Here is a 19136-nt window from a genome sequence, read left to right on the forward strand (position 1 = left end):
GTAGTGGGGTCTCTTGGTCAAACTGGATTTCATATGTTTTTATGTATGACTGTGTAGACCTAAACACAACACAAATTAAGAACATTTATGTTCTATTGTGAATAAAATATTGCCTCATGTGGTTTGAAAGTTGTTTCGTTTGCATTTTATTCAAACATCCCAACATTTCTGTAATTGGGGTTGTACCTCAAGCCATCAGATTCCCTCACTGAACAACAGGGTGCTGGATTCAGATGGATTATAGTAGCCTGTTTGCTTTATCATTGAATAGGCAATCAGAAGAATTCCTTTGCAAAAAATAATCGGGCTAGTTTCATGTTTTGGCCACAGATCAAAAGATGCTCCAAATAGTGAACCTTTAAAGAAGAAAGTAGCGCCATGCTAATAAATTAATGTTGCCAATGTATTCTATTTCAGGGAAAATAGCATCCGTTCCTCCCAGAGTCTTTCTTTCTTTCTTTCTTTAATAGTAATACCAGCAAAACAAAACAGATTTTATACTATTAAACCTTTATTGAAGTCATTAAGGTAAACAGAAAATGTCACCTATCAAGGAATCCAACAACATATACCCACTGTCAATAAATAGTGCAATTGTCATTGGTTAAATAATTAAATTTGAACAAAAACGAAAGTTTCTTTTTTACTAAACTTGAACCATTTAGGTTGTAATTTTACTAATTGCACATTCACTTAATGGCGACTGAACAAAAAGTGCTTTGAACATACTCGATACAAAACAAGCAAATACTATTTACAACTCAGCTTCACTATACATAGCATTATTCTTGTCATCATCAGGACCATCATATGTCTTATTCCCATCATGAACATCATTTCATCATTTGAAACTTCACTCATTTGCACATGCCATTTGACTATCCCTAGAAACCCGTTTCTACTTGCTTACCCCCTCTGTTTCATCCCGCCTTTTGTCTCATTATTTAACAACGTCCATACAGTCTTTGACTTATATTTGTCTTTGTGCTTTTCAGCCCCTCTGGGCTTCCTGAGACATGGACCTTCCCAGGGCTCTGGGTGCTTTGGCGAACTCCATTCGCATGGGTTTGACGGGCGGCAGATCTCTGGTGATCTGTTCCACCGCTCTCTTGTCTGGACAGGCTCCGTCGGGAACCCTGGCAGGGGGCAGATCTTGCAGGGTGTGTGGGGCTCCACGGCCCAGGCGGACGCCCAGTTCAGCAGGCTTGAAGATGGGCAGGGGCAGGCTGTTCCTGTAGGGCAAGAGCTGGTGCTCCCTTACACCCGTCTCCACAGCGCCCACTCGGACAACACCCGATGGGCAGGTCTGATTCAGAGGACGCGCCTGCCAGTAACGGGACAGGGACTCCCGGCGAGAGTCGTCTGACATCAGCATCGATTGGCTGGAGAAAGAGAAAAATGTCGAATTAGTTTTGACATTTAATTCTGTTATTTCATGCAAAACCTCAATATTATTATAATAATAAACATTAATTACGACTATTTTTGTCAGTAAAAACATCTACAGATGTCTTAATAAAACGTGCAAGATACAAAGAGATTAAGATTTATTTTTAGCAAATTTTTTTATTGTTAAATAGTTTTTTGCCATATTAAGCACTGACAAAAATATTTACATAGTAATGTGTTTAATTTTTTTTTTTTTACTAATTATAAATTTAAAAAAGATTTAAAATCCTTTGAGTAGCTCTCACCGATCCTCATGTTGAGTCTTCATATTGATGCTGCGCCAGTTCGCGGTGTAACTCTCTCTCTTGGTTGGATTTTCCTCCCTCACGTTACAGCTGAGCTCTGCTCCGACCACACATCCACCTTTCTTCTCCAGGACAGTGCACATCTGCATCTTCGACTTCCGTTTGCGAGCGGCTTAAAAACTTAAATGTCAGTAAGTGATCTTAACTTTTTAACAATACTGTTTTAAAGCTTTGTAATTTTCTTTGCTCTTTATCCTGAGTTTGAGGGAGGACTCGTCCGTCTGTCTCCTGCTCCGTCTGGTCGTCTGTCTGTCTGGAGCGTGTGTCAGACTTTTATACAGCTCTGATTCTATTTCTGTCTGATGGAATCACTCCGTACTTTGTCTACAATGACACCTGACACTCGCACACCCACAGATCAAAACATTTACACACACACACACACACACACACACACACACCGTAGCACAGCACTGGAACACACATATAAGACCTAAGAAATCCCCAGCAACTCACATTTCCATGACACATTCTAAATACTATCTATCTATCTATCTATCTATCTATCTGTCTGTCTGTCTGTCTGTCTGTCTGTCTGTCAGATTTGGCTTAAACATGTTAGATTACTCTGAATGGATTCTGTTGCTGATGCTTGATCACACTGTATCAGCTTGACATTTGTTTCTCCATGGGCCTATTAAAAGACATCAAAAGGCTTTTAATGGAAAGTAAACAGTGTTCGGATCGGGAACCAGACAGGAGATTATGAACATGTGGCAGCAACTGTTCTTCTCTACTAATCTTCTTTCGCAAATATAATCTCGTAACAAAACATTGTTTAAATGTCACATCAATGAAAAAGACTACTATGCTGCTGTATTTATTTATGCATCCATCACATTTTTTTTCCTTCTCAAACAACCACTAAAATGTAGTTGATATGGAAAAGCATGGTCATAGCATGTGTTCAGTGACCGGCGGATGAGTATAGTGCTGCGTGGACAGTCATATTCTCATGTTACACATACATTCTGTCCCCTGTCTGTCATTGACCGCTCTCTCAGTGACGCACCGGGCGATTACAGGAACTGATCTCACCCTTGTGCCGTCCCTCTCCTGCGATGTGGCCACTCAGCATGCTATGGTATGGAAATGTAGCACCATGTAGCGTTACACAAGCATGAGAACCAGGAAATGTCACATCACTCCAGCAATGAAGCTGCTTCTGTAGAATATGACATGCACGCTAAATTTATTTCCTGTCATGCATATGACCACACATTATCTACAAAAACGTACGACTTATGAATTTCAATGCATTACCTTAGAAATGAGCGAAGTGACATTTACTTTAAAGTAGGATTCTTTTTATGCGTGGTTCAATAAATCAACAAATAGGAAATTAGGATTTTTACATAGTAGTATACAGTATAAATCGTTTTATAAGGTCGTATAGGCCTACAGTGTAAATTCTTACACTTCTTTATTCATAAACTGCAATCATTTGTGTATATTTATAATTCTAATTGTATTTTTCTTTGCAGTTGTTTTTTCATGAACTCTAAAAATCATAGTTTGTGTATTTATAAATGATAATAAAAAAAAAAAAAATTATAATAAAAATAAGCAACACTTTACAATAAGGTTCATTAGTTAACATGAACAACACTGTACTTCTACAGCATTTATTAATTTCAGTTAATGTTAATTTCAGAACTTACTAATGCATTATTAAACTCACAAGTTTTGTTTGTTAACAATGCACTAACAAGAAGAATTTTTGTAATGAACATGTATTGTACATTGTTTGCTCATGTTAACCAATATATTAACTAATATCAAATGACACCTTACAAAAAACATTCTTATATATATAAAAACGTTCTTATATATATAAGAACAATCAAATCAAATATTTTTTCTTAATGAACAGAAACAAGAATAGCCAACTATGTCCATCAGTCAATTTCTTTTATTTTCAGCTATATGAGACGTCTTACCAGACAAGCAACATACAAGACAGGACAAAATACACTGAGCCTTTTTAACCTAGTGATTCAGTTAATGGACAATCACCACATCAAAAGAATTTACACAATTTTTCCCCAGCTCCATAACTGCACATATATATTATATAAGAACACATCTGATACATCACCTATATAACATATTGATTGTATTGTAGCTTTTGTGTGTTTTTTTTTTTTTTTTTTTTTTTTGGAGTTACAACAAGAAATAAAATAAGAGAAAAAGCTTCCTGATTCAGAAAACAATGTCACGTCCTAAACAGAGAAAGGATAAATGTTATTCTACCACACCTTAAAATGCAAAATACACAATATTATTTTTTGACTGTTATTTTGGTAATAAATTTATAAAGATATTTTGTGTACTTGATTATATTACATCTTTGTCATTAAATAAAAATATGCTGGTTTTATATATTTAGGTACATAATTATGAACATTTGTTTATTTTTATTTTAAACTTCATTTAAAATAAAAATAATTTATCTGTAATGCACAACGCTGCTGCTCTAGTGCAAGAGATTTTACAGTAACTATGATCAAAAGTAAAAAAAAAATGAAAATGATAAAAAAAAAAAAGATTGCCAGAGAACAAAACTAGGGGTGCTACAAAGGAATTCATTATCATACATAATTATGAATAATATTTCCACAAGTGACAGACCATTATAATGACATTACCATTTGCTCTAAATATTTGACACATTAGCATTGAAATTAAGTCTATTAGTCTGTTCTTCCTAGCATAATTGTGAGGTATTGGCTGGGTTTTTCTTCTGTAGTCATTAGCACTAATTTGTCATATTTAGACAAGGCGCTAATTGTTCGTGCTGAGTGTCTCTGCCTCGTTTTTGTTCACATTTTAAAGCATTAATGTGAACGTCAGCCTGCCCGTTTCCCCTCTCCTAGTGCATTTGCGCCACTTTGTTTACATTCGTGATTAAAAGATATTAATGACAACGTCAAAGGTCATTATGTCTAGTCTAGATAAAAATGTAAACGTTTACCATGATGAAAACGACATGCACGGCGGCACTAAATCACATTTGAATGCATGAACGGACTCCGAGTTGATTGTAGTCTGTGTTGCCTAAATTCACACGTGCTGATTGAATTTGAGGTGCGTTCAATTTCAGCGGGAGAATTTTCGCGGGGGAAATTCAGTCGTTTGAAGAACAGTTGACGCGGATTCATGAAAATGCGTATGAAATAGCGCTCCAAATAAAAACGAACACTGTTGATACGCAAAAATTGACTTTGGCTTACATGACACTTGCACGTGCTTGGCGCAGTTTTCGCGCGCGTATGACGCGGTTTTTTGGCGTACATATGACACGCCACAACCCTATTTTTTTCCCCATCGCGTAGCACATACACGACAAAGCCCATTTTTTTGCGTAGGCCTATATATACCACGAGTTTTCATTTTTACTTGCTGTACTATTTGTTATGCACATTCATTCGACGCCTTAAATCTGGTAGTTAAAATGCCTTAAATGTGAAACGCTTCGCTTGAAAAGAGTACTTGTGATGCCTTTCTTTAAAATATCATTGATTTTTTTTGGCCAATTGAAATGATGCTTAAGAATCCAAATACTCAAATGTTTGAGTCCTCTGCGCTTATGAAATGTCACCTGTCTGTAAAGAAAATCTTAAATAATGCAATCATAGCTGCACAACTAAAACAAACAAACAAACAAACAACTTGCAGTTCAGCAGCTCTCGAAAATGTACCAGTTTTTTTCTCCATAATTTTTACTCTCTGTATTACATTATAGGCTATACCATTCAGTTCTCTTGGTATCTCTTGGTACAATGCAGAGACTGATTTAATCCCAAACATGATACTCTTAAAAGTGATCTTTTGAGATCCTTGGACATTGACAAAATGGCAGCAGAGAGCTATCAATGCAGTATCTGTATAGTGACAGGTTAAGGGTTACTATATACCATTGAAGCACCTACTCTTTACCAACAAAAAGACACTGTGGTCTTTAGAAATATTTAGTTTGGTCAGGTTTTCTCACACGTCTGACAAATATTACGCTATAGCTTCTATGACTGTTTTAGACACAAAGTTCCATTAGTTTAGTTTCGATTTCTGTTCACAAATCTGGATAAAGTGTACTAAACCAGGCTGGACACACATCTGTAGACCAATTGATCTGATCAAGCCCAAAACCAAAGGCATAAATTCCTGGTGGCACAAAACAAAACAATTCTAGCAATCCTGTGCCACAGTCTCTAAACTGCAAAATATCATATTTTATTATAGACTTAATAAAATTCTCATTAATCGTGTATTGTCACCAAAAGTTGATTCAACAAGGGTTCTTTTAGCACCAAACAAACCCCTGAATTCCTGTCAGCCTGCTTTGGTCCCCATATTCTACCCCCCAAAATAAGTTCCTGTTTGTCCTTTTCACCCTATATATTAAGTTTCCCCCATGTAACCCAGTCAGCCTAGCTTGTTAAGGCTGTTGTGTGCATCCTTACACTCGACCTTAGTAGTCTTGGTTCTGGTATCCCCCAGAGCCGTCATAATTAGCCTCCATGTCAGCGTTGTATCCAGTGTACTCTGTGCCTGCAGCAGGCACTCCGGCGGGATCCTGGCTGGGATCAGTGTAGTCCTGAGAGAAGAGGGACGAGCTCGCACCTAACTTGTACCTCTGGAAACCGAAAAAAGCTTGACCGGCCTTTAGGAAAATGAAGATGCCAGGAAGAGAGGTTTAGATGGTGGGATCAGGGGAAATTTTAACAAGAATTATAGGATATGGCAACAGGATAAGAGGAGTGTGGGTGAATAGTGAATGAAGTGGAATTAGTTAGGGAAACGAGGACGAATTAAATGAAAGGAGTTAGGAATGACAGGATAGACCAGAGAGGGAGAGAAAAAAGGAGAAAAGCGTTAGTTGGATTAAGAGAAAAGATTTAGATGGCTAGTCAGCTTTAAGCTTAACCGAGTCGTAAATATATTTAGCTATAACTTGTTCGAACTCTTCAAGCATATGTTCAAAAAACCTGAATCCGAAACAAAGCGTAAAACCGAAGATCGAGACAAACTTAAGACAATTTAATCAAACAACATCTGCGAGTATACATCACAATCACAGAGGATCGATATTCATCAAAGGTTTTAAGCAACAACAGCAGCTCAACTGTAAACAAACTGTATTAAAACGAGATCATGAAACGCCATGACCGCAACAGAGGTGAATGAGCGTGTAATGTTGTCAAAGAATCAGGCCACAAATCCTGCAAACAACTTTGCATAATGTTACAAAACAATTCTGTCAAGAGCTCAGCCAAACATTTAATGTACTACTGGTGCCCCCTAGTCAATTAAAAATGTAACTGCAATTAAAAAACAAACATTAAAAAAACCTAAACAAAACAATCAGCACAAAAGCATTGATTTTTGGGTTTGTGGTTGGTAGGATACGTTAATGTCTTTTGTAAGGAGGTCTCTTATGCTTAACAAGGCTGCATTTATTTGATCAAAAATATAGTAAAATTGTAATATTGTGAAATATTATTACAAGTTTGTCTAACTTATATTTTTATGCAATTTATTCTTGTGATGCAAATCTGAATTGCCAGCATCATAACTCTAATCTTCAGTGTCACATGATTCTTCAGAAATTGTCCTTATATGTTGATTTGAACAAGAAGCATTTCCTTTTATGATCAATGTTAAAAAACGGTGCTTTACCCACAGTAATGTAACAAGTAAAAAAGTATATATTTTTTAAAATCTTACTGACCCAAAACGTTTATAAAGTACTGTACCTTTAACCCCAAGTCTTTACTCGTATGATAAATGCTGGAATAGATCTAATTCCAGGTGGATATGTGTCATATGTTATTTAAAACTTTTCTCAATTGGTACAAGGAAGTTCAGGGCTTGATATGGCACTGTAACAAAAAACAAACCACACAGCACATCAAAAACATAACATCTTCAGTGGCAACCATAGCTGTTGGATTTTTGAGTGGTGCTTCTGTAGTTGGTGTCTATGGCATAGTAAACAAATAAGTATGTGTGCGGTAAATGCTAGACAAATGGAGGTGGCGTATGAGGGGTGAACAGTTTGTTGTATTCCTCTTCAAATGAGACTTTCTTTAGCCGCTCCAGGCCCAGGAATGTAAGAACACCCTAAAGAAAAATAGCCAGTGATCAACAGAAAGAAAAAAGGTAAAAAACATTTCACCAGCACTGGGTTAATCTTATTGATGCAGCTGGGTGGTTTCTGTAAGAGAAAGTGCTTCAAGGAATTAAAGGTTAAGAAGAAATCTGCAAACAGCGAAGCAAAGATTACTGGGGTAAATAGGTGAAATCTCTGAAAAACAAGCTAGAGAGCAAAGTACAGAAAGAAGATTAGTGAATGAAGCCATGTGGATCAGAAGCACAGGTCATGTACAGTGATTGAGGTTCACAGGTTCTTCATCAAGAAGAAAGCATGACATGCACGCACTCTAATAAAGTTTCATTAGAAGAATTTTTTAAAGTATTATCAGTGAAACTAACTCAAATAAATATGAACAAAAATGACTAAAACTACTGTAAATAAATAAAAAGTGACCCAGTCATTATTTACAATACAATTCTGACTGAAAAGAAAATGTAGACACTGGATCTCACAAAATTTACAGAAGAATACAAAATAATTAGTCAGTACAGACCCATGTGAATATGGAGAAGAAGGCGAAGGTGATGGCTGCTCTGGCTGCGTCTCCACCCTCTTTGAGGGGGTTATCTTCTGGTTTAGCCACCTGCCACTGATTGGCAAGGAAACAGAATCCCACAAACCACACGAAAGACCAGAAGGCTGGGGGGAAAAATGGAAATATGGAAAATTTCATATCAAAAGCATAATAATAAATGCCTTTGATAAAAAGCATAACAAAACAACAGCAAAGAGTGATGACATATTTTAATGTTGCTTTGATCAAAGCAGTCAAATTATATTAAGATATGCTATTGGACCACAAAATCAGCACAGCAAATCATTACGTTTATCAATACATTTTGCCAATAGAGGCAGTCTAGCTCAAGATAAAGCAGTAGTGAGAGTTCAGATTTAGACTCTAGGAGTGCTCTTGCGCCAAGAGTGCCTTAAAAACAATTGCATATGGGAAACACGACCTTCTTAGAGACACTTGAAAAAAGAGTGTAGTATCAGCAGTTTACCTGAAACGCCAATATCTGCTAACACAGCCTTCTTGCGGTCTTTAACGCTGCTTATCTGAGGAAAATAGACGTCCAGTGCCATAAAAGCAGCACAGCAGAGGAAGGCCAGGGATCCCATACCCACAGCATAGTTACAGGCATTCTGGTTGCGGTTAAAGATGCAATATTCCTCCACCTCATCCGGACGATTCACGTAGCCCTCGTTAGCAATGCAACCAAAGATCACAATGGAAAAGATCTGAGGAGGGAAATAAAAAGAAATGAAAATATAAGAATTTGTGTAAAGGTGATATGGACTTATAACACTTCATTTTATTTAGTCTTAGGTAGACAGGTTTAGAAATTCAAAATATATTAAGCAATAAGTCATGATAGCCAACGGTATCCATAGTATATACCAAGTTCTACGTGTAAGATAGATGAGTACTAAGTGGAGGTGAGGTGAAATGCAAGGTACTAGGTTAAGACAAGTGCTTTTGAGGAAGTACTAATCACTGGATTTGGAAAAGGTTCAGTTTAGTAGCATCAAATCTTTGAATGACAGACAGTGCTTTGTTTGAGCCACTTAACTAGATATCTACAAAGATATCTTTTCCTCTTGCTTTTCAAATTGAATTGCTGAAGTATTAGTAATTGAATCATAATTGAATTTTTAAAAAGCTGGGCAAATTCTTATACTGCTTAACTTCAGCTTTTTTAATGTTTGGTTATTTGTCAGCAAAAATTTGTGAGCACATCTTTAGTTCAGGGTTCAATCGAAACATTAAGCATTGTGTCGAAAGACCTACAGAGTCAATTGAAGTTGGTAAAATGCGATTTATGTCCACTGTAGTGCTGATTTCAGCTTTCCTAGTAAACAAACAAGCATTTTCTGCCACCGAATTAAATTGTTTCTTTGCACCCAACCACAAGGTCTTGCTAAAAATATTGTGTGCAGATGTAATCCATCACCACAAAAAGCACCAAACATGTGTATGTCTGTTTTTAATCTCACTTTCTTGCTGCTTGTTATCGAGTTTGTTTACTACAGGGAAGCTAGGGTATATACATATGACATGTTCATAATAATAAAGTGCCTTTTTTATTTCAGATGAGCCCGCGTTCGCTTTTTGGCTCCAGAGGAATAGACAAGAGAATGGAAGCAATTTTTGGCAAAGGCAGGGGTTTTAACAGCTGGCCTGTGCATCTGTACAATATGTCTGAATGTGTGAGAGTGAGAGAGACACTTCATTACTCCACTCATGCAATTAAGTTAAAATGCTCTTGGCTACCAGCAAACTGTTCCATAGTTGTTCCCTAATTGTCAGCTACGAGCCTATGATTTAATCCAGAGAATCAGCTTTATTTTAAAAGTAATGTTAAGGGGTTTGGCAACATCAAATCAAATAAACACAGAATCTCTAGCATACAGGTTCAATGGCTCATTCAAACCTTTATCTTTATCTTATCAAGCACATTTAAACGCGGCTGACTTACAGTTAAATTAAGGTAAAAGCAAGCCCTGCTTTATAATATAGGGCTGTTTATCACATTTTAACATTTAAAACCCATTTCATACTTTCAAAAACTCTGCACTTTATGGATTCTTACGAACCCAGTTCTTTTTATTGAATCAAAAAACACATGTACAGCACGGCCAAACTGATTCACGGAAGGAACAACAATGAATCAACATCTGATTTCAACATATCTTAATTCCTTTTCTTTTCCTTTTACATTTATTTTGTCCTTCCAGACACTTAAGTCAAAGAAAATAAGACTGTAAATGCAAACATGATTGTAAGGTTAGAGATGATAAAGCAGTATCATTGCTTTCTGATTGTAGATAAATAAAAGCGCTGCTAAAGGCACACAGGTTTTTTTGTAATACATATTTCTTGCTTGAGTCTGTGATTTCAAGTATGTGGTCTAGTGTTTTCCCAGCCTTTAATTAGCTCTCTGGATCACAAGGCCCCATGGCCAATGAGTGCATGAAAGCAAGCATTGTAACGGGGGCACGTGGGATCTGGATCTTGTGATTATCAGAGCAGAGCTCCTTACATGCTCCGTTTCAACCTGATTGGAGTGTTTTAGGCACATGTGTATATTTAAGTGGAAATTTGTAAAAACTAATTTATTCTTCCAAAAGTACAAAACAGTTCCTGTCCTAATTGTTTCTTTTTTTATAAATGCGACAGTGAGGTTTCTCTAATCTCCTTAAATGAAAGCATAAACTGACAAAACCATTCTTGTACATTTTTTATAATTTAAAATATACAGTGGTTTAAGTCAGTTATTTCATTTAGGTTGTTTAATTGGTATAATCCAGTGACATTTTTGTCAAATCAAACTCAGACAGGCTAAATTCATAAGAACTGTGTAAACGTCTCCAAGACGTTAAAGAAACCTACTAGCAAAGCTATCTGAAAATTATGTAAGTGCACCTATAGGGCAAAAGCTGCTTTAAACATAAAGGATGCTCACATCAAATGTGAGCTTTAATTTAGTTAATAGAAGTTAATTGATAAAGAAAACTTAATAGTACTGTGTTTCTTCATGTCATTCCATACAGACTGGATGATGATTAGATCAGATATCTGTGTGGAACACTGGCTGTTGTCAGACTCCTTGTGCAAATATCTCATTGGATCATTACAATTAATGCCAAAATAAAGGTATGGAAATAAAAAGTGATATTTCTTAATAACACAATACAGCAATTGGTACAAATAACTGACTTCTATCTGCTGAAAATACTAGTGTTCTAATGATTTTAGCCAGCACTGCACATTGATGCATTCACCAATTTCTTCTCTTTTTACCAGCTTGTCATGTTTGATATTAATAATACAATAACGTTTCCGTTTTGTATTGATATAAATTTCACTGTATTGTACTGAATTTACTTCCCATAGTGGATTAATAAGGTGCTACCGTATCCTAAATATTACATACACGTCACATTTTGAAGATTTTATCACATCCCACAAGGTCGATTGTGTCATATTTTATTGGCTTTCATTGGTCTTCACTGTAATTTACTGTTCTTCAATCACCCAGACACATCAGCTGGGGCTGCTTTGTGCTTGTACCATTTTAGAGCCAGCAACTATGGCTCACCCACCAATAAATCAATCAACACCTTGAAAGAAAGAGAAATACAGTGGAATAGAGCTGTCCAGCTATTCAACAGAGCTCTTTACACAAAACACAGCAGCCGCTTGTGTAATGTTAGATAGTAGGCAGGACAATGACAGGTTAAAGTAAACCTTCCTACTATAGAGTAAAATTAATCTACAGCTCATCAGTGACACTCTACCATCACTTAGTGTAAACAATGAAAAAAATTATCTTATGAACAAATCAATATTTTGAATGAATCATCTGGTCTAATTCAAATAAATCAGTGATGAATTCAAGCTCATCTGATTCTTGAGTGTATCAATTATTTTTTGGTGCACTTGATTTCACTTTGCACCCATTTATTTTAGTTGCATAGAAAAGAGCAACCATTCTACATCACTAATAGTCTGGATGGTGTAAGTTATTGTTAAAGGATGTCCACTAAAAAGACATGTCCCTCATCATTTTCTCAGTCTGTTACATGCCTACCGAGCTTTGCCTCTCTTTCTCTCTCTCTCTCTCTCTCTCTCCCCCCCCCTCCAATCCCTCGCTTTTAATCTCCCTGACCTTGTGTTCACTATGCGGGGAAAGAGAGATCACGAGAGAGGGAGAGAGACTGAGTCATAAGACTAGAGATGAAGACCACCTATACATCTGAAGTGCTCCCCCACAGAGTCAATATGACCACTGATTCACAGCATTCAGAAATCATGCATCCGTGATGGGAGAAACAAGATTAGGAAATTGGCAAACATCAGTCATATGTAGAGCAATAGGTCTGTTTTGCTATAAACAGAAAAAAAATTGAATTAAGCTGCACTGTAACTGCTCTGCTACGTTGGTAAATAGCATACTTCATGTCAGAGATATTTTAATAGCTCCTACGATAATAAAAAACTACAACATATAGTCTCATATGGGACCCTGATCCTCAAAAGCAGTGATAAGTAGCACAGGCATATTTCTAGCAATAGAGTCAAAATTATAATTTTTTTATTTTATGCCAAAAATCATTAGAATATTAAGTAAAAATCATGTCCCATGAAGATATTTTGTAAATTTTCTACCATAAATATATCACAACTTACATTTTGTTAAGTAATACTTTGGACAACTTTAAATGCATTTTTCCTCAATATTTAATGTTTTTTTTTTTTTTAAATAGTTGCATCTCAGCCAAATGTTGTTCTGTTCTAACAAACCACCCATTAAAGGAAAGCCTATTCAGCTTAAAAAGATGTCCGTTTTAAAAAACTGATTCATGACTTTGTATTATCACTCTATCATGTATTATTTTATATTACATTAGAACATTTATATGTATGTCTATTTTACCTATTAGTCTTCTTAATAAGAGTGCAAGATATAATATATTCGGATTAGATAGGAGACACGATGCAGGAGTTTACAGTGAGAATCCTTCCAGGAAATAAATGAATCACAAACTAGAATAATATCGTTAGAGGGATAAAAAGGCTCTGCAAACTATATTTTCCCTCTTGACGTAATGACTGTGCAGGAAAAAAGGTGGACATATGGAGAAGAGATGGAGAGTATGTTGCCCTGCAGCAGTATTCTGCTGTGCCATTAGTCCCAGAACGGACTACAGTAAAATGACCCTGCTATATTTAAAGCATCACATGCTCATTGTAAAGGACAGAACAGCCAGGGTTTTCACCATAATTCATATTCTCACAAATAAGGATAATTGCAACAGACGAGCTGGAAAATGATGTGGCAATTCTGTGTTTCAGAGAAACAGACTGCAGTTAGATGTTGGGTGGATACAGTGTGGCAGCTTGGGAAAGTAAATAAATGAACTGCTGATTCTTGCCTAGAGGTTTTTTAATGCCTGTGTTATCAAACTCTGTCTGTAAAATATGTGTCAGCGGGGGTTCCTGTGGGAAAAGAGACTGCTTACGTAAATCAGAGATCCAAAAGATCATCAATTTTAAAGCCAGACCCTGTTTACTAGCAAAAAACAAGGAAAGACTCAGGAAAATCCTGAATCAGACATATCATCAAGGTAGAACAGAAACATGACTAAGAAGTTTACTTCACACTAATGTTGAGATTCATAGAAAGAGCCAAAGAGATGATGCATGAAAGGTTCAAATCCTGAAATATTCTAGAGGCAATCCCATTATGCATTTTACTGTTTATCCATTTTCATTTTCCTCATCAGCCTGGTAGTATCCAGTCTGAGGTCTCAGATAGTTGTCATGCCAACGCAGAAGCAGCACTCACTCAGCCAATCAGAGTATGAATCAGACAAACACACCTCCAGTCCATCCTGAAGATTCCTCACAGCAGACTGCACACATGCAAATCAACAGTTGGCATGAAGGGTGGCATTTCTGTGCATATACAGGTATGGTGACAAACTGGATTCATTTATTAATGCACTATTGTATCTTATGCTCATTTGAACTGATTCACAATTTTCAAAAATTTTTACATTTAAACTAGTGCCGTCAAATGCTTTTGTTCGCCAAACGTGAACTGTTTCATTATTCTGCATTTAAAACATGTTATGCTTGTACATTAATATATATGGAAATGTATTTAAATATTTTAAAAAGCATACTGCATTCATTTGTAAGTATTTATTATATTGGATGTGACTGATCATTTGACAGCAATAATTTAAAAATTATGATTTAAATTTTTTTATTAATAATGTGATTTTTTTTTGGGGGAACAGAAAGCAGGACGGCACTCGGGCAGTTTATAGAGAACACACAGAGCAAACTTGCGACAGGAAAAGTGTTAGGAATGAGGCATGACCTAAGAAAAAAGAAGAATTCATTTTTAACCGAACTGTCACCTCAAGAACATCTTCTATATTGGATGGACAAAGAGGACATCCCATCTCAAAGTAGTGGATCTCAGGAGAGTCCAAAAAAAAACGGCAAAAGAAAAAGTAGCTCAGCTTTAATACTAACAATATCCATGATATATAAAAGACTTGGTCACGAGGATCAGTAATATATCACATTGCGTTTATCCAAAACACTAAACTTTCCCACTATATCCAACACAGCTAAAACCAATGAATTTCCAAGACTTTTTCAGATTACCGCAAATATTAAATGTAAATTCAGTGTAAATCAATGTAACTAACAGAAAAAAACTTCAAATACTATAATAGTATACAAATGTAATCATTCTGTAGAGCATAACCAGAGAAATGTTTTGCTACGTTTAGCTAATTTTTAGCTGGCAGTGAATGTCATTTTTTAATAAACGAGCACTGATCGAGTGTCAGTGCTCGTTTATGATATTACCAGTCCCTTGTATTTCGATTCCGATATGTACATCATTTCAGTTCTTGACTGATCACCAATTGCATAGTTGTGGCTTAATCAGCGATTCAGACACCTGCCCACCCTTCCCCCACCAGCCACCCTCTTCTAATCTCCCACCACCCCCTCACCATGTGTCTCTCCGCCAAACGTTTTTATCAGCAAATAGTGCACGCATGCAAGGGCCAAATGTTTAAACAAATCAGGAGCAACTCGATTGAATCGAGATTGAGGAAAACGGCCAAAGAAACTAAGTGTTAAACATTGTTTTGCTAGTTAACAGACCGAAACCTCCCCTGTAAATGAACAGGGCATTGCCAGGCTGCTTTATAAATATCGAGCATCTTAAGATACTGTCACAGCCTGGCTTTTGCTTTCCAAACCTCTGCATATTTATTAATATAAGATCCATTAATGGCGTGTTGTTTTTTTAAATAAATATATAGGCTACATTCAATTGCAATTACTATCATAACATGTATAGCTATTTAGGTATAAGATAAGATGTGTGGTCTGTGAGTGGTTTTAGCTAGTTAGACAGTGTTACCCTGGACAACAGTCATTACACAGCAGTATTTCTAACATTTCAATATTTCTACTGACCAGACATCAGATATTCCAGAAAACACAGTTTCAGAAAATCAGCCTGTATCAGTTAACGTCTCATATTAACAATACATATGTGACGCACATGCTACAGTACTCAAAGATAGTATTTTATCTCAATATTTCACGCGCACGTCTCTTTGCCAAAAAAAGAAGTAACAATACATCGCGAACGCGTACATTAGAGGGAGAGATTGTGCATTTAGGCGGCAAAGCTTTACTCGCCGTTAACGCGTCATCACATGACGCTCGGGCTCGCGCTTAAATTATGCAATTAGCAGAATGCCTCTCACCCATGACACTATTCGAAGAATAATCTGCGGCTGCTGAAAGAACGTGATTGGATCGAAGGTGCCGCCAGCCTTGCCAGCCCCGTATGCCTGCTCCATCCTCAGAGGTTCGTGATTTCTCCGTGTCTGAAGTTTTTTTATATAGAAAGATAATTGACCTTGGTCTCGAATCAATTTATCCACGCGCTACACCTCGACTCTTCTCGCTTCGCCCTCGCCTGTCGCCCGGTCTCGATCTCCGGATGTCCGTTCGTGGAGGTTTTCTTGTAAAACGATGTCCCTTCCACTCCGTACCTCTCTCATTTCCAAGGGTGGAGAGGAGACTGAGTAAACACGCATCCGGGGGAACACGGGAGCGCGCATTATGCTGTCAAGCTTGATGCGCGCTCTCGAGGATACTTAGGCGCGCCACCAACCACGTGCCCGCCAGACCCTGAGCAGATACTGTGTTTATGTGGCAGAAATAAAGTTGAACTAGGCGTTGATTACTTTAGTAAACATCAGCAGTGTAAAAAGCGATGTTGGAAAATTATAAAAATCCAATCGAAGGCAATTGCATTAAATTTTAAAATGATAAATCCTTGTAACATTGTGCCACCTAGTGATTGCCCATAGCCCACACCCAGAGGACAAATGCTTAGTCATGTGTAGACAGTATACATAAAATAAAAATGTTTTAGTTTATTAAAGGTCATTAAAAAAACGGATACGCCAAAAGGATAAGCCAAAGACTGCTATATAAAAAAATCTACTCTGCAGGTGGTGATAGATAAATCTAAACAAGATGTTTTTAATTAATATTAAACTATAACTTTTGTAATGAGATAAGAACATCTCTAAAGGAAAAATATACAGTAAGTTGAAGACGCTTGTGAAAATTCAGCAGTAAGAGGAATAGTGAGACTACTCTGGCAGATTCTCTTTAAATTTTAGGAATAATGTAGGCCTATTCAATAGAATTTCGTCATTGCTTCACATGCTATAAGGTAAAGTGAGTATTACAATAAAATGTCAACTACTGAATGAAAATAACAGGGACAGTGTGTTATGAACAATGTGGCTGGTAACCAGAGAGGACGATGGTGATTAGTAGTCAGAAATAAAATGCATAAGACTGAAGTGAGAGTGTAAATTTACTAAGGTGTTATTTACAAATAAGTGGTTCACAGAGTTTAGTAAGAGTGCTTAATCAAGCAATACTTGTTTTTAAAAAAATACTTGGTACAACATTTTTGTGTAAATTCATCCATGCACATCCATTTCAAGCACAATCTGTCTTCAATCACACACAAAAAGTCCATAAAAGAAAAAGGTTCAAAATTGTACTTCCACAGTTAACAGAGCAGAGTCGCAGTGTTTCTGATTTAAAGTTCTGATGCACTGCAGCAAAGATTAGTGCGAAAACATTATCACAGGTGTCCAAGGTAAGTCCCTCAAAACACAATTCCTATTGCTGCACTGACCCAACAGGAAAGGCTTATTCAGAGTACAAAACGAGTTCTGTAGAGCATATAAGCAGAACCTTTTATTCATATCTAAGAGCAGCTTTCCTAATCCAAACAGTCTCCTTAAAACATACTTAAAAACGGCAACACTGGTTTTAGATAAGTACAAAAGGGGAACTTTTACCAACAGTACAAAATACAGTGTCATTATGTGTCAACCACTAGGATTTGATAAGTCACATTGGAGTAAACACGCAAATTTATTCAGCAAATATTTCACTTCCGTTTGTGAAATGTAAGATTCCCACACATCTTAATGTTTCAGCTCTATATAGTAATATAAACAAATTAAACATTTGAGTAAACCACTATAATAAAAGTCATTCTAGACCGATAAAATCTTTCAAGCTCTCTTTTTCACCTATATCACATTAATGTTCATTTTCATTTATATTTCTTTTAAAAAGGAAAAGCTCTTTAAGGCTTATGGATTGCTTCCCAAAGTCTACCGTTTAAAATGGCTCATGGTCATTCTTACAAAAATGGGTATCACTTTAGGAAAGCGAGAAAACTGCTTGAGAAGAGTGCAGATTCAAAGTTATGGCCTCATGAACTGCTGTCAGAACTACAACAGATCTTTAAACCATCTGAAGGCCATCTAAAAGGGTGTGAGGACTTTAGATGCTTCTTTACAAGCGGAATTCAGCACTAATTCTTGGTACCTAGTCTTAATGGTTGGAACAGATGTGTATCACTCAGGTAAGTGCCATGTCTCTTATTGTGCTTATTGTGCTATTGTCATCTGACTATTTTCCAGCGCTGCATCTTCATCACTAGTAAGCGTCTAAGGCATTGGTCTCAAATTCAGTTCCTGGAGGATCACAGCTCTGTACAGTTTAGCTCCAGCCATAATCAAACACACCTGTCCCAGCTAATCAAGGTCTTCAGGAACATTAGAAACATCCAAGCAGGTGTAAGTTGGAGCTAAACTCGGCAGAGCTCTGGCCCTCAAGGAATTGATTTTGAGACCACTGATCTAAAGTATAGCCAAGATGGTGCCATAACCAGTCCTGGACAGCATGTGAGTTACTTGACGTTAAACACCATGAGGGGCCTCTCTTCACGCTTTTGCCAGGGGCTCTTCTTATTCTCTCCATCATCATCCTTGTCGTCGGCTTCATTGTCGTCATCAGGACTGGTGACAGAGTCTCTGTGGACCTCGCTGGCACTACTTCGGGTGCTGTTGTCCCGACTGCGACCTTTTACGAGGGAATGTCCTCCTCTGGATTCAGAGGTCTCATCAAGCAGTGGCGCCGTGGAGTTCTCCTCAGGTGAGTAGATGGCTGAATGGCTCTCGCTGCTCGAGTCTGGTGTTTCGATAACCGGAAGCTTGGAATAAATTTTTCCATGAGCTTTTCTTTCACCTCCCTCCTTCGCTTTGCCCTCCTCTTTCACTTTCCGGTGAGTAGATCTCGC

General features: G+C 37.0%; 3 protein-coding genes across 4 annotated transcripts in view; all 3 read right to left on the reverse strand.

Moving 5' to 3' along the window:
- Window positions 1-493: 493 nt before the first annotated feature.
- LOC122330806 (titin-cap (telethonin)) lies at window positions 494-2014 on the reverse strand. The gene is made up of 2 exons (XM_043228133.1): window positions 1695-2014; window positions 494-1382 (listed from the first exon to the last, which is right to left on the reverse strand). The coding sequence occupies exons 1-2, from the start codon at window positions 1841-1843 to the stop codon at window positions 992-994; spliced, it is 540 nt and encodes a 179-aa protein (XP_043084068.1). The 5' UTR covers window positions 1844-2014; the 3' UTR covers window positions 494-991.
- Window positions 2015-6055: 4041 nt separating this feature from the next.
- syngr1a (synaptogyrin 1a) lies at window positions 6056-16360 on the reverse strand. Of its 2 annotated transcripts, none has more exons than XM_043231630.1 (4): window positions 16219-16360; window positions 8913-9150; window positions 8405-8550; window positions 6056-6417 (listed from the first exon to the last, which is right to left on the reverse strand). In XM_043231630.1, exons 1-4 carry the CDS (start codon window positions 16312-16314, stop codon window positions 6226-6228), a joined length of 672 nt encoding a protein of 223 aa, XP_043087565.1. In that variant the 5' UTR covers window positions 16315-16360; the 3' UTR covers window positions 6056-6225. The 2 variants fall into 2 exon arrangements, with proteins under 2 accessions (XP_043087565.1, XP_043087573.1); XM_043231638.1 differs by lacking the exon at window positions 6056-6417 and adding an exon at window positions 7707-7877.
- Window positions 16361-17335: 975 nt separating this feature from the next.
- fam171a2a (family with sequence similarity 171 member A2a) overlaps window positions 17336-19136 on the reverse strand; it is a 29036-nt gene continuing 27235 nt past the window's right edge. The window contains 1 exon segment of the mRNA XM_043231621.1: window positions 17336-19136. Coding sequence (XP_043087556.1) covers window positions 18747-19136 — 390 coding nt within the window. The 3' untranslated portion in view covers window positions 17336-18746.

The sequence above is a fragment of the Puntigrus tetrazona genome, chromosome 3 (genome assembly GCF_018831695.1).
Source record: "Puntigrus tetrazona isolate hp1 chromosome 3, ASM1883169v1, whole genome shotgun sequence".
Lineage (NCBI taxonomy): Eukaryota > Metazoa > Chordata > Actinopteri > Cypriniformes > Cyprinidae > Puntigrus > Puntigrus tetrazona.

Coding starts and splice junctions, on each gene's coding strand:
- LOC122330806 (XM_043228133.1), bottom strand. CDS start 1,843: ATGCAGATGTGCACTGTCCTGGAGAAGAAAGGTGGATGTGTGGTCGGA. Junction 1,383..1,694: donor AAGACTCAACATGAGGATCG/GTGAGAGCTACT, acceptor CTCTTTCTCCAG/CCAATCGATGCTGATGTCAG.
- syngr1a (XM_043231630.1), bottom strand. CDS start 16,314: ATGGAGCAGGCATACGGGGCTGGCAAGGCTGGCGGCACCTTCGATCCA. Junction 9,151..16,218: donor TTCTTCGAATAGTGTCATGG/GTGAGAGGCATT, acceptor TTCCCTCCTCAG/ATCTTTTCCATTGTGATCTT. Junction 6,418..8,404: donor TCTTCTCCATATTCACATGG/GTCTGTACTGAC, acceptor ATTTTCCTAAAG/GCCGGTCAAGCTTTTTTCGG.